Source organism: Lepisma saccharinum, chromosome 9 (assembly GCF_977018435.1).
Source record: "Lepisma saccharinum chromosome 9, izLepSacc3.1, whole genome shotgun sequence".
Taxonomy (NCBI): domain Eukaryota; kingdom Metazoa; phylum Arthropoda; class Insecta; order Zygentoma; family Lepismatidae; genus Lepisma; species Lepisma saccharinum.
Genome location: NC_139237.1, coordinates 79,250,483 through 79,266,430, shown reverse-complemented (window position 1 = coordinate 79,266,430; position 15,948 = coordinate 79,250,483). Strand labels below are relative to the sequence as shown.

The 15,948-nt window shown below is 33.9% G+C and overlaps 1 protein-coding gene across 16 annotated transcripts in view; it reads right to left on the bottom strand.

Annotated features, from left to right (window-relative positions):
- Positions 1–15,948, bottom strand: part of Rbp (RIMS binding protein) — a 390,147-nt gene that overhangs the window by 39,245 nt on the left and 334,954 nt on the right. For 12 of the 16 annotated variants that reach the window (XM_083128480.1, XM_083128484.1, XM_083128482.1 and 9 more), the window contains 4 exons: positions 14,731–14,748; positions 3,920–4,096; positions 2,966–3,111; positions 1,223–1,345 (listed from right to left, as the gene is read on the bottom strand). The exons of 1 other annotated variant lie outside the window; for it this stretch is intronic. In XM_083128480.1, the coding sequence (XP_082984606.1) occupies positions 1,223–1,345; positions 2,966–3,111; positions 3,920–4,096; positions 14,731–14,748 (464 nt within the window). The remainder of the gene's footprint in view (positions 1–1,222; positions 1,346–2,965; positions 3,112–3,919; positions 4,097–14,730; positions 14,749–15,948) is intronic. 3 more of the 16 variants (XM_083128483.1, XM_083128496.1, XM_083128490.1) reach the window with 2 other exon arrangements.

The window sequence follows — 15,948 nt, the reverse complement described above, 5'->3', positions numbered from 1 at the left end:
ATAAATTACAACCGATACTTTATGATGCCACTACATAGCCATCGGCATCAGCTCAACCCTAATCATTACACATCTAACAAACAACCCCGTTTTGAAGAGATAACTGCCCATAAATTTTATTCCCCAGGCATTCATCCTGTTATATTTGAACCCTCAAGTTAAAGAGGTTTTTAGTCAATATTTCAGACATGAAGAAAAGACAAAAAGGTACAATAATAACATGTGAGTGTGTATAAATTATTCAGGTTCATTAACTAATCATATTTTTTTGTTTCATTCAACACACAATCCAAAAATTGCAGGTAAAGAAAGACAACAGGCAATAAAGTGTTACTAGTAATTGGTAAGACATTCTGAATTCCACAGCAAAAAAAAAAAAAAAAAAAAAAAAAAATATTGTAATTAACAAACAAAGAAAAAGAGCTTACTCATCCCTGATTGTTCTGCTTTCATTTTTTCATTGCTCCAATAGTTCTGGCACTAGTGGTCTACCATTCACAGCGGTGCGATGATGGGACGAGGAGCTGCTGCTGTTCTGGCATCAGTGCCATCCCAGATAGCATGTAAGTTAACTGCAAGTTAAATCGACATTCAATTTAACTTGCAGTTAACTTACGTGCTATCTGGGATAGTGAGTATTCTAGACATACCAGGTGGTCATAACTAAAGTTCCCCTGCTCTGGAGCCCATTCAAAGCAACGGATTGCTGTGAAACTTGGCACAGAGGCTATGGAGAGCATAGGAAGCGAAGGCTGATGAAAAAAATGGTTAAATTTTCACCACCATGACATGACTAGTAACATCATTGCATTGTAATCAAGGGGTCCTGGGTTCAATACCCAGTTGAGGCACATACATAGCGATTTGGATTCCACTTCAAACCATAGGTCCAGTCTCGATTAGCTTATCTGTGCAAGTGGACCTAAAAACAAACTTCAAGAACAAACATTGTTGTAAACTTCCAAATAAAGTAACTAGAAAATTCACCGGCACTGAAGTTATGACAAGTGCAACTTCTGCCCATCATCTACTTTCTTGTTCCCATAGCAACCACACCACTGTGAATGGTAGCAACCGGGGTGATATTACAGCTAGGAATTATTTTCTCATGGTGCATTATAAACTAATACCTTTGTAATGATACCAGCTCTTTGAGTTCTCTTCGTAAGATACATTTTTAACAAAATAAAGCATAAAATACACATAAAAAATCATGATATACCTTCAAGTAGTTATAAAACAATTTCTCCTCATGGTGTAACATTCTCATGTCACTCATATCATCATCATCATACAATTCCGCATCAAACGTGCCGAAGTTTTCACAAGGCTCGAAGTTATCTAACTAAAATGTGAAATAAAAGGGCTAAAATGCAGGTTCCTTAAGAAATAGTCTAAAGTAACATGGAATAAATGCAAAGCAACAATTGAAAATGAAACCATAGATAGCTAGAATTTTATTATGCCAAACAAAGTTTATAAAAAGCAAAGAAACTAGAGCTATTAATCTCAAAACTAATGCAAATTGAAACAGCTGACAAACTGCAAAGTAGTTCTAGATTTAAAGATTGTGGCTTCTAAGCAGCAAATAAATCAAATGCTTTTCAAAACTAAAACAACAGCAGAAATTAGCAGCAAATATCTGGCAAAAACTATATAATAAATATTTTTAGAAACTAAGCAAGTAAAATTATTTGACACTATTTATCTATTTCCTATTTATGATTAATTTATTAACTGGGTTAGAATTCTTTTTATTAGTTAATATTTTTAGAGGTTGAATGAATCAATGCTTCAAGTGCAGGAAAATAAGGGACTGTATGACTAAAGAATGATAGTGATGTGACATTAATACAGTCAGGACAATAAAAGAAATGCATAGAAAAAAATCAGTTCTTTTACTACAGCAAGTCATGGTTGAAGGACAATTGTATGCAATGAGCTGCTATATATGGGGCACTGAACTTGACTAAATTATGCGCGTTTGTAGTTGTCTGTTGATATATTTCATAATCATCATCATTTATCCACATTACAGCAATGGTCATAAGAAACAAAGATAGATGACTATAGAGTAATAATTGGTTGACTGTATGAAATCATGCACTATAAAAGAAATGATTACAGCAAAATACATTGCTTGTGACATTCTTGTCTCTTGAAAGCATATTTATTTTCTCATGTAAAGAAAAATCTGTTCCTCAAATACTTCAAGTTTGGTAAAAGTTGCAGTCAGTGTTATAATCAGCAAGCGCATGCCAAAAAATATGAACAGTCTTATCACATATGTAGGACTTAATACCCTCAACAAAAATGCTAATGCATATTCATAGATATAAAAAAAGATTTGTAAACCTTCTTTGGGAGTGGGGCAATTTTGTATTCCAATGAAAAATGCATAATGGACACGAATATAAAAACTCCAAATGTTTCTGGCTTTGTATACTAGCACTTCTAGTAATTGAACTACTACTACTACATTGTACAGGGTCAACGAAGTTAGTAATAAGTTGTTTTTTATACAGCGTATATTGATACATTTGTATTTTGAATTGCATCTTCTGCAAATATGCTGTATAAAGAAACAAACTGTTGGAGTTCTAACTGAGGCGAGTGTACTTGATCAATGTAAATGTCAATTCGATAAGAGGTAAAAATAACACATTTTATTATAGTACAAAAGTTTCAGGAACAATATTCATACTCTTTCCACACAAAACTCAAATAATTTACATGTAAAGTTATATTCTTTGAAGTTTTTAGAAATCAGGCTTATGGGAGAATTTCTTTCAATTACAGTGCAGAGTGTTGTAAGTTACAGTGAAAATTGCAGCGATAGAGGTGATGCTATTGTGCACTAAAATAGGGTTCAATTAATTTACATGTGATCCTGCAAACAAAACCATGCATTTTACAACATACTGCAGCTTTGCAGTAATAACATTAATAAAGTGATAACGGTTACCTTCATCTGTCGACCCTTCAGTATATGGTTCGGAATAGGTGTGGGGACACTGTCCGAAGACTGGCTGTCCTTTGATTTTGTCCTTACTGTAACATGTTTGGGATTCAACCCCACTATTTTGTTGATGTCTATTAAGGCATGATCACCTGTGGGAAGAAAGGAATGGCATGTTGATAAAATATTCTCACTTATCTGATGAAGAGATGTAAGTGTCACAAGTGAGGAATTCTGATTTTTAATTTGCAGATTTTCTAAACTTTCAGCTTTGACATGGCAAACTCTCATGTATCTATCTCTTAATAGTTACTACAGGGTGCCAACAGCAGTAAGTACATCTGGCACTTTGGTCTTTATGTCTGAAGTGACTACATTCCACTACAAAGAATCTTTACTAAACTGACTAGTAATCAGACTATGACAGTGGATTAAGACAACTGAAAGATGTGACTTGTACAAGCAGTTTTCAGGATGCACTGTCAGGAAGTAACAGCTGACGATTGGGGGCCAAGCTGAGGGACACCCTTTGCATACCCTCCTGGGAAGAATCCTTGCTGCCTGTGATATCGTCAGAACGACTCCAGGGATGGTAGAGCAAATGCCATTTTGAACACCTACTGTAACGTTTTCATCATAGAGTGCTACGATACACTGTGGTAATGTCCATATTAAATCTACAAACCACATCTTTCAGTTGTCTTAGGTAGATCCAACTTGTTTTGGCTTATAACTTTTTAATGATGCATTTCCGGACCGGGGTTCCTTATCTCATATCTGTGCTTTGGTGAGTCTCCATCCACCCTGCCAGTTTGATTCAAGGTCATGGAAACACCCTGTATACACATATAGATTCACTTACAACTTCACTTACGACACAACAGGTATTATTAACCACGAAATTCACTTTTCCCCACACAACTGTGTCACGGGATTAATGAAAATTGTTTTTCCCCTTACCCGTAGGACTATCCACATCTGTCACTTTCTTCCCATCAGCATAAACAGCATAGCCAGTAACAGGAGCCCCGTTTGATGTTCCTGACGTGTTTATAGTCACGGGCAACCACGTCACTAGTAACGTGCCATCCTGGGGACCAGGCTCCACTTGGATATCAACAGGAGGGTCAGGCAAACCTAGACATATAAGAGATCCACATTAGAAACATATGCACATACACTAACCATAATGACTTCCTATACACACACACAGTTCACGCAGTAAAAATACAAAGTACCACTTTTGAAATACCGTAGGGATATTACAGACCCCAAAAAAATTATGAAATATCAAACTAAAACATTCAAAAACAAAAAGAGTGTTACAAACAACAGTTTAACATGAAGATTAACATAAATGAACTTGTAAGATGATTCTCAGCATGACAATGTTGTAAAGCAAAGTACGATAAAGTAGGAAAATTGAATAAGCAGCAGTAGGTTGTATTACTCTTACTATTGACACAAAATCCAAAAAACATTACACAAAAGAAGCATGCATTTTTATCTTCTTGTGCACTAAATATAGTAAAAATGTATTCTTGTTTGATTAAAAATGAATGTAAGAAAAAAATGTTTAAGATGATAATCAATCATGCTGATAGGGCATATTATGACATTAATATTGAAGGAAATAGGAGAAATGTTCCAAAATCAGACCACAAATACTTCTCTCATGGGAAGTGATGATTTTATAAAGGATGAATGAATATGAAATTCAAGCCAGTGTTAGCAAGTATTGTACCGGTCTGATATAAATTGAAGACTAAAATTGGTAAACGATGTAAGTGCCACAATAATTCAAACACCGTTTTCCACGTTAAACTGTGAAATGTGCCATGCTTTATAATGTGGTAAACGTGAAAGTGGCTGGTAGCCCTCTAAGTAGTTCAAAGGGCATGTAAAGAGGTCACTAGTGTGAACGTTGTTACGAGCTGATGTGCGGAACGATGCGATTTCCCAACACTTTCGCTTTTGGCACTTACAACGTTTACAACTTTTAGTCCTCAAATTATGAATATTCCTTAAAGAACCTGAATTATTAAGCATGTATTTGAAAAATAAATTTTGTACTTAGGTATTTACTTTGCAAATCTAGGATATATGATTTTGATTTATTTTATTTTTACATCACGTTTCTGACACTTTTGGCTAATCATGAAGATGAAGATGAATGATGATATGATGAAATTCATGAACACCAATGCCCAGGCCAGGATTAGAATCCAGGATCTCTGTCGTCAGAGCACTCTGTGCTAACCACTCTGCCACGGAGGCCAGCTCCAGGGCATATGAATTGTACTTTTATATTCATAAAAATAATAAGAAAAGGGCAAAATTGTATGCTAACTTCATGCTATTTATAGAAATACAATATCAACTGATATGCCCATGTTGACTGCTAGGGACAAGTGATAATTAATTTCACTCATCTTTCTTGAAATACTTTTGTAAGAGTAGATTTTATCATTACCATACACCTGAAGAGATGGCTATGGAAACATTATGAAACATGTGTGTTACAAAGTTCATGATATTTTAAGCTTATTTACAATAGGATAGCATGCTGCTAATTTTGTTTTCATCCTTGTTATTTTCACATACAAGAACATGATTTGAACATAAAAGAACATGACATGCGGAATACTGGAGTGAATTTTGCATCATTCTTTTTAGTGAGCCAGAAGTGCCATAACTGCAGGAGTAATATTTGCTTGTAGGGAATTATTTCCCAAGATTAAGGATTTATTAATAAATGACCAACAATATTATTACTCATATTCAATAAAGGAAGAAAATTTAGGAATTCAAAAGCCTGCAGTTTAAGCCTAACTGCCATTTCTTGAAGGTTAATATTATTGTATTACAGGATATACAATTATTTACACATAAAATTATGGAATTTTTTATACTAAACATGTTTAACAAAAAATAAAGAAAATGATCTCACATGAAATACTGACACTTCTTTTTAGTTAAAGAACATTTATTGACTATTTTATTTCTCAACAATTTTATTTCACGTAAAATACAAGACACTGTGCAAGCAAAGTGGCACAACAATCACAGAGGCAGATCTACGGGAAGAAAGGTACAATCCAAGTGGAAAGAATTTGACAATAAAATAAGTAAGGGAGCAGAGGTAATGGTATGAAAGAAGAAAGAAGGAAAAAGACAGACAGAAAAATGAAGAGAAGTAATCTTAGTTATAACACATGTAAGAAAGCATGCTTATTTTTTCTCTTTATGAAATATTAACCCTGCATTTGTTCAATTTGAGCTGTTTTAGGGAGTTGTGAGTTGCTTGAAGCCCAACTGATTGGCTGCAGTCATATTCAATGCAGAGCTTCCATGTAGGCTAATAGTTAGCACTCTTACCTTTGGTGTGAATGGTCCTTGGTTCAATTTCTGGTAGGAGCTAGAAAATTGCAGTGTTGACAAGCATCGTAGGGACAATTAGGGAGCTACATGGAAACAATAGTAGCAGATACTAGTCTTGAAAGCCAAAAAAAATGGTGACGAGACAAGATGCACTGATCATGCACCAGCCAAAGGAAAGTAGCTTGGCCCTCATAAGGCTGTTTGCACCACAGGGGGTTGTATTTGTTCTCATGCAATGTTATTGCCGTGTGAAACATTGATACTGATTGGTTTGTTCTCAAGTGCCACATGTCGTTTATCACTTCAGTATAAAAGCTTCATTAATTCTTACACCACCCTTTTATCTTATGTTGGGGCACTAAGCATTTGATACGTATTATTTACAGCCTTTTTGTGTATTGTGTGAATCTTGTTTATGCCTAATTTTAATTCTGGAAATCTTTATTACCAATAATTACATTTATCTTCATTTCAAAACAAAAATTAGCAAAATTTAATATATTACATGGAATGAAAAGTAAAATTGCCCCCTGTGCCAAGAAAGCAAATGCAGAGTGTAAAGATAGGGCTCCACACATTATTGGTTTCAGACAAAGATGCTAGTGAGCCTGCAAGGGACAATGACGGAAAAATTCTGAGAATATCTACCCCTTGAATCGAACCCTAGCCTCCTGTGCGACAATCAGACACCCTACTAACTGGATCATCATGGCTCTACAGTGCATGTTAACTGGACGTTCCAGTCCACTCTATTTAATAAGGTGATTTGTTAGCAAGGATTAAAACAACCTTCCTCAGAGAATCTATAAATGACATTGAGATGCACAAGGAAATACAACAAACAAAGGAATCAATAAAGTAATTTCAACAGTTTACTAAGTCATTTCAATATTCTACATGGATGGACACACTATAATCACTTGGTGGACCACCTTCCTGTTTAAAGTTTACTATAATTTGGAAATATGGAGTGTTTTGAAAGCCAACAAATAAAACCAAAGTATTGCCAAGATGTACATGTAGAAGTGAGAACTGTCGACACACAACAAATGCTAACATGGAGGTAATACTATAGAGGCATCACCACAGTGATTTCCTATGCTTTGCACCTTGTCATAAAGCGTTTATACAAGGGATATACTGATATGAAATTGTTGCCAATGCTGATATAAAATTTACTGATACCAATATTCTACCAATCCAATACAAAATTGCAAACATTCATTGAAAGACACTAATAGTTCACTAATCTCCTCAATTAATGTATGTAAGCAAGTGACTGCAATGAGATTTGCTTTGAAAAGAAGTTGTATATATAAGTATTTACATTACAAAACTAGGGCATATTTAGGCACATATCTAGAAATATATTTTGAGAGAATCCTTATATGCCAACCAAATATCTTACATGTAATAATAATAATAATGATCGATATAAAATTCCTAATATTTTCATTACCATATTGCACAAATATAAAGAGATGGTGTTATCTATCTTATTTCTAATTAAAATCAATAATTTCTACAAAAAAGAACAATTCCTTGATCGAAAATTGTGGAAAAGTAAATTGAAAATGCAAGACAACAAAAATTGTTTTACTTTCAGCTGATAAAATGAAGTCACTGACAATTATAATTATTTATTAATTCCTATATAAAACTGATTCATGTCACAATAAAATCCTATCTTTCTGTATGTGTAATAGAAATAAACAAATTTCATGTTACGCAACAAACACAGAAGTGTAAGTGGGATAAAGCTGAGCAGGCAGATCAAATTGGGTACATTTGTTTCTCTGTTAATAATGCTGTGATCTTGTTTTCGACTGACATTACTTATGCTCAACCACTGTTGTACTGATGCTTTGACTTCTTGTAATGACTTTTCAAATATTTTGGGTGATAAGTTTAAATTTTGATCAGAATCTTGTGCAATATTGTTACATATCTTTTGAGGAATGATTTTCAACAAGTTGAATTTTGTATTACACTTGTGCCTTTGTCGGTGTATTTTTGGCATTTGAATCAATCCTTTCTCTACATTGGAACAAGTGACACTATTTTTTTTTCACATTTTGTCTTAGTGGGATAAAACCAAGTACTGGAAAATGAAGCAATATCAGGTAGCACCCCATTCCCTGGATGAAATAAAAATTAATTTCTTTCTTGATATTTTTTCTTACAATTATTGAGAAAAATATTTAATTGTTTGAAATAAGAATATTTAAGAAGAAAGAGGATTGCATTAAAAGTGTTGGTGGAGGAGGCAGGTGGTAAGATTTTGCTCATAAATAAGACAATATACAGATTTTTCTATTTTATCTATTTTTCTATGGTTTATAATGAGTACTCGTTTTTACCGTACCAATGAAGCAAAACCAGTGATTTTGATTATTTTTTAACCCTAGAACACTACCGTACGTAAAATTTACGTATGCTTTGTGCTCAATTCCCTCCCCTACCTCCCACTCACACCCCCTGCCTAGCAGTGTCTTGGGCATTCTGTCAGAGGCAAGGCAGCACTGTGGCAAGGAGGGTGCAAGTGCTGGTCGTCTTGATTTGGTTTGTTATGTTGTGCACTGTACGTCAATTTTACGTAGCTGTGTAAAACGAGAAAATCACGTAATTTTGACATTTGTAAATTCAATTTGGATACTTAGATTTTGAAAACAAAAGTTTAGAAGCATGCACTATTTTCTTGTAAAACTTTAAAATTACATTTGTTCCTTATTTACAGTGTTATGAATATTATTATTGTTTGCTTTTCATTGTTCAAACTTTTCGCCTTCATTGTTAATGTACGAATGGGCTTGTCAAGCAAGACCTTCTCTTAAAATATTCTATGTTTAATAAAACCATGTTTATACATTTTAAAATGAAGAATAAAATTCCAATATATGGAAAAATAAACAAAATAATGTTCGCAATGAATAGAAATTTGTTTTCATGATGTAGAGGTTGTTTTAAAAATATATTCCTTCATGTACGTAACGGTAGTTACACTGTAATATTGGAACACAGTAGTGTTCTAGGGTTAAAAAAATCTGCATCACTCTTATAACACATATACCTTTAAAAACATTATTTTCCGTTAGTGCAGTGTTCATTCTATGTATTTTATGGTGGCACAACATGCATGCTCCGGGGCTCGAGCACCCACAAGATTTTTATTTTGATAAAAACAAAAGAAAGTAAATATTTCTCACTTGCCATTATCAAAAAATAATAAGCAATTAAAACATTGAGATGGAAGTTAAAATTTCTAACCTCTAAAACATAATTGTTTCAAATGTGTTTGTGCAAAGGCAACCAAGCAACACATTCCTCCCTTCCTTGCCTGTCTCTGGCCAAGTCAAAGGCAGTCCCCACAATAACAATGGAAGTATATTGACATTACCAAATTTGAAAACAAATTCATAAGTGCAAATGACGTAAGAAGGAATGTGTTTTATATTGAAAGTTAACATGTCATGATTATCTTTATTATTATTTGATACATAAAGTTAGTCATTTTGTAGTTTCTGTTCACAACAAAATCCTTGCATAGTTCTTTCTGCAATACAATTAAAATGATTTGCATTTATGAAGATTTTTTTCATTTTAATTTGTATGAATGTGGTATTTTCTTTTAGTAACGTGTTGATAATATCAATGCCTCTTGCAATCATTGTGCATGTAAGTTGTTTAAAGTATACAATACTTGATAATTATAGATCTAACCGATCTAGATATGCACCCACAGAAATTTTGGAAAGTCGGCACCCTTGACAACATGTTCTTACTTGCTGGAGTGTTTTGTCAGTAATAATATATTATCTACCTGGTTTTGCTCCCTTTCCTGTACTTAACCACAAAGTTAAAGATGAATAAGAAATTAAAACTATGGTCAGGGCATTGAATGCCATCACCACTGTCTTCTGGTTTTCTAGACTGATGTATGATACTTCTATTCATAGCTCTGCAGTTGTCCTCGTGAAACTGAGTTAGTAGCAAAATTTTGGGCTCTCACCAGAAACTGAACCCGGACAACTCATAAGGAGAGCACTAATCATTTCACAACATGTGAGTTTAGACCAGTGTTCTTCAACCACTGGGCTGGTCCAGCAGGCCCTGGCATCAATTATACCAGACCATGAGAGGTTCTCCTTTATTTATATATTTCAAGTGGAAATATTCTGATTAATTTGAATTTTTTGGTGTCCGTAATGGAACATGCCAATGACAATCAGAACTTACCAAATTAATTTAATGATATTAGCCAGAGGAAACTAAAAGATTCTATTAGATCTAGTTGTTGTCTAGTAATTTAATCCAAATTTTATATTTATCAACAAGCCTAGACTAATCGAAATAATCCTCTCCATGATTATGCCATAATTTATTTATTAATATTAAATTTCAAGGGTGCATATTAATTAATGTATAATGTTTTAAAAAATAGAAACATATTTATTAGTAATATTGTTGGGATTGGGGTATCGACTTTTAAAAAAATGAATTTACAAAGGTTCAGGACCAATGGTCTAGACAAATAATGAATTGTGAATAATTTCCAGGATGTTCTAATTCTGCAAAGTGTGAAGATTCTACATTCTCTGAATGATGACTGAATCCTGGTATCATGATAAAATATTAAGCAATACTTCCCAATACTGATATCGGTAAAAACACGGTCCGACATTGAACAAATTAATATACCTATGTGTATGCATGTGGATTACATTTTAACTATTTAAATGAACAAAAAGAGATTCCTGTTAACAGATCTGCCTCAAGTCCATCCCCCGTATAAAACAAAGAGGCTTCAATACTTAATAGTAAAACTATGAGACAAATATGCACTCTTAACAACAACTACGGCAGTTACTTCATAATTCAATATAAAAATTACAGAAAAAATAAAATAATATATCACCTTTATAGCCTTTCCATGCAAGCACACAAATATAAGAAAAGGAAAAATATATCAATGCAATGCACTAAAGAGTTGCTAAAAAGCCTCAATGATATATCAATTTGTAAATAGAGAATGTTAAACAACACATGTTAAAATACACTATGTTTCACTAGAATGTTTGCATAAAAATACTACAAAAATATTTAATACAAATTATATATAGAGAGAAAGAACTGTTAATACAGTGTAGCCCACTTACAACAAAAAATTTAGCTAAAGTCTCCTTCATTTGGAAAGTTTCAAGAAAGCTCTGAATAGAGATTCTAGCAACATAGATTTGATAATAAAATAAAGAGTAGTAAATGATATCAACATAATGAATTGCATTGTATGTATTATATATGGCAGGTAATAAATAATATTATGGCCAGTGTTGAAATTTCCACTTAGTTTAACTGAATTCCACCAGGTGGCAGCAGCATCTTGTCAGTAATGGATGAATGCAGGGTGCGAAATCATTGAAGATTGGTGGGAGGGAAGGAAGATCTTAATCTACACATACACATATATACACAAATATATAAATATTTATACATATAATACATATTTATAATATTAATTATTAAGTCTATATATATACTTTTATATGTATCAGATATTTGAAAAGTAGCAAACTAATTCCTTTACTGACTGGTTAACAATGTCAATAAATGATAAAATAGTTGAAATATTTTTATTATGTTTTAAGTTCTTGTTTAGTTTTTGCTTTCTATTAGTATAAATCAATCAGATTTCATAGTTATTTTTGTATTGCATTGTTATTTTACCTTTATTATGAATATATTATATCAATATAACATTTGTTATTGGTGTAAGATCTGTAAATGGTCTCTTGAATGAGAGAGAGAGAGAAAGTGTGCAACAGTCGCAAACACATTACTTTGTGTGTGTTTTCGATACTATCCTCAGTAAAGAATATTTGAAGTAAAAAATAATTGCTGGCCTTTTGTTTTGAAGCCAAGATAATTGGTGGGGGGAATCCTCCATTTCCCCCCCAGGATTTCGCACCCTGGATGAATGAATGAATGCTTTGATTTATTTTACTTAGCGTTTATGCCACTTTTGGCTAATTACGAAGATGAGGTTGAATGGTGATAAGATGAACTATATGAAGGGAGAATAATATAGACAGGACAACACAAGTGCCATAGAGGATTATAGTGGCCACGGGTCCAGATGCGAGAGCCTTGTTAGTCTGCAAAATGCAGTCCAGGGTGTACTTGGGTGTCTTGAGAATGAGTCATCCTTTATACACTCATCTTGTCAGTAAGATCAAGCTTTGTCTTACAAGTAGAGGGCATGACTTGGGAAATTGAGTTTGGGACAGGACTTCATGTACTGGTAGGATACCCTATAGGTATTGATATGCCAAGGTACTAGCACAGACTAGCCAGTTATTTCCGAGAATAAGCACTTCAAAGTTTCAAGAGTTTTCCATGTGCACACATTAGGCGAAGATATTGTCTGGCTGCCAAGTGGCCCATTGGTAGCATATCAATTTCACATTCCGAAGGTTCTGGGTTTGATTCTCATTGCCCCCACTTTTTTTTATAATTAGCTAGAGCCTCTTTATTACATTTTATTTAATAGCTTATTGAAATAAATATGAAATAAAAGTTTATTTAAAATTTGGGGGGAAATACTCCTTTTTAAGGTTTCTTTTAATTTTCTCATTGTCTTACAAACAATTGTGCATATTAAATTATCCATTTGTTACTTTTTACAAAATATTATGTATAGTGAAAAGTACACGTTTTCTTTTCTTTTTGAGAAAATATTCAACGAAAAAACAAGGATACCATTCACAATTCTTTTACCTACATTTTTTTGTACATGATCAAGAGTGGTAATTATCATAAAAGAATTGAAAACAAAATATTTCTCGAAAATTCACACAGCAAATAAAAATGAATTTTCACAATAAATATTCACTCGAGTTAATAAAAAAAAGAAAGTATTGGCAGTAGGAAAATATCTTCACCTAATAAGGTGCACATGGAAAACCTTGAAACTTTGAAGAGCTTTTTCTTGGAAATTGCTGGCTAGTGTGCGCTAGTACCTTGGCATATTAATGCCTATAGGTAGAGGTATGCATATTTCGTTTTTGACGAAAACACGAAATGTGATTGATTGATTGAGTTGGTGTTTTAAGTCCACTGTATGCACAGTAAGGCTAATCAGGACTGGATCTACAGCTTAAAGTGGGATCCGAACCACTATGTGCTTCCACTGAGTATCAAACCTGTGACCATTTGAGAAAACACGAAATGTGAAATAACACATTGTAATGTTAATTGTTCATGTTTCTGAAAGGTGTGAGGTGCATTTTCCTACCCTATTTTGTCATGAAATAATGCGAAATCACTGCAAAATGCGAAATAGACTCTTAAACACGAAATTTAGAGTTTATTTACCTATGCGACACTTTCTGAGGTCAGAATTATCCTACGAGTTATGCAATTCACAGAAAATTGATTAATTCTGCTGGAAATATTTGTGAAGCAAAAGTGGACCCATTTATACAGGAATAAACTTAATATTCTGGTAACAACATAAATGTCCTATTAGAAGGAATATGTTTATTTTGTGTAATAGTGCAGTTTTTAAATCAAATTTGGGATTATATTCACATTTTTAGAACCAAAATGTCATTTTATATGCTGCTTTTTCACCGCTATAACAGTGAAGTTTCATTTTATTTACCACTTTTGAACCCGAAATTGACTCTGTTTTTGTACCGAAATTTTGCTTTTTTATTTACCAAAAATATGTGCCTCTACCTATAGGGTATACTACCACTACACTATCCCAAACTCAATTTCCAAAGTCATGCCCTCTCGTTGTAAGTCAAATCTTGATCTTACTTACAAGATGGGGGATAAGGGGTGTCCTTTCTCAAGACACCCAAATGTCAATCTCACTTCCAAGTAGTACACTGGACTGGATGGAAAAAAAAATGCAAATTTCATGTTCCTCTACATGAAAGCAGTGTATGGGCTTCACTGTATATAATCTCCACTCATGCATAGACTTACTGGAAAACTTGCAAAGTAAAAACCTAATGGAAGGACTATGTGCCACTTACAACTAGCATCCAGCTTTATGCAAAGCATTCAAGTTACTTCCGAGCTAGAGAGAAAGACATTTAACGAGAGACATACACAACCATGAAGCAAAAAACATGTTTATTGTTTTAAGAGAGTGCTCGGTGAAGACAGCAAACAAAAAAAATTAACGAAAATAAAATATGAACAGACTATGGTGTCAACCTTTCTCATTTCATAATCAAACCGTGGCGCTTTTGTCTCCCATAGACACAAACTAAATAATGCCTTAAATCTGTATGTACTTAGAAAATTAGATGTGCGTTGATAATAATGGCAGGAAAGTCAGTAAAACTGTGGATTATTCCCACAAGCTAACTTCTACTTACCACGTCGTGAAGTTCCAACTGAAAAGCACAATGAACATGATAGTCTCAGACAGTCATTGAAGAGGTTTCTAATTGTTTGTATACTTGAATTTAAATAATTATTAATTATTTCTACCTATTTATTTTTACAATGTATATTTACACATGAGGAAAATTTGAAAAGTAATGGCAATTCACTCAAGCACCAGAAGAGACAGGATAGCAATACAACTATTATAATAAGTGGATTTTGAAGCAAGACCAGTGGCATAGGAACGAGAGGTGTACATTGTATACCCAGGTAAAGGTAAAGTTTCCATGCATATAGTACCATGCCATGAAGGCACATTTAGAGGATGTTGGGGTAGGGGCCCACACATTCTTGTCCTCGGCCATTTTGTAGATGACGTGATCTGCATCATGCTCCGGTCACCTTTACCCCTGCAGGAAGGAAAAAGGAAAGAGAGAAAGAAGGAATTAAGAAAGGATTTTCTCCTCTACTTCAGCCCGACCCTGTGGCCGAGTGTTTAGCACATCGCGCTGCGACGCCAAGGGTCCCGGGTTCGAATCCTGGTCGGGCTTGGTTGTTTGTGAATGTCCATTCATCAATTTCATCATTTCATCACTCATCCCCATCTTCGCAAATTAGCCAAGAGGCACAAAACGCGAAGTAAAATAAACTAAATCAAATCAAAATCAAAAATCTCCTCTACTTCTCTCCTTCTTTCTTTCTAGGAAAGAAAGAAAGTAAGAAGGAAAGAAGGAAGGAACGAGGAGAGAGAGTGGGAGAAAGAGAGAGAGAGAGGGAGAGATATTCTCTTTCCTCCTTTGTCTCTCTCTTTTTTCTCTCTCTCTTCTTTCTTTCTTTCATTTTTTCTTCCTTATCTTTCTCTTTTCCCCCTCCCCCAGGGGAGAGAGAGGGGAGAAATATATATATATATATATATATATATATATATATATATATATATATATATATATATATATATATTTCTTCTCTCTCTCTTTCCCTCTCTCTCTGTTTGATTCTCTCTCTCTCTCTCTCTTTTTCTTTGTTTCCTTCTTTCTTTCTCTCTTCTTTCTTTCTAAAGAGAGAGAGAAAGGAAGAGAAAGATAAGAAGAAATAGAGAGAAAGAGAGAGAGAGAGAGAGAGAGAGAGAGAGGGAGGGGGAGGGAGAAAGAGAATGGAGAGAGAGAGATATTTCTTCTCTCTCTGTCTCTCTTTGTTTCCTTCTTTCT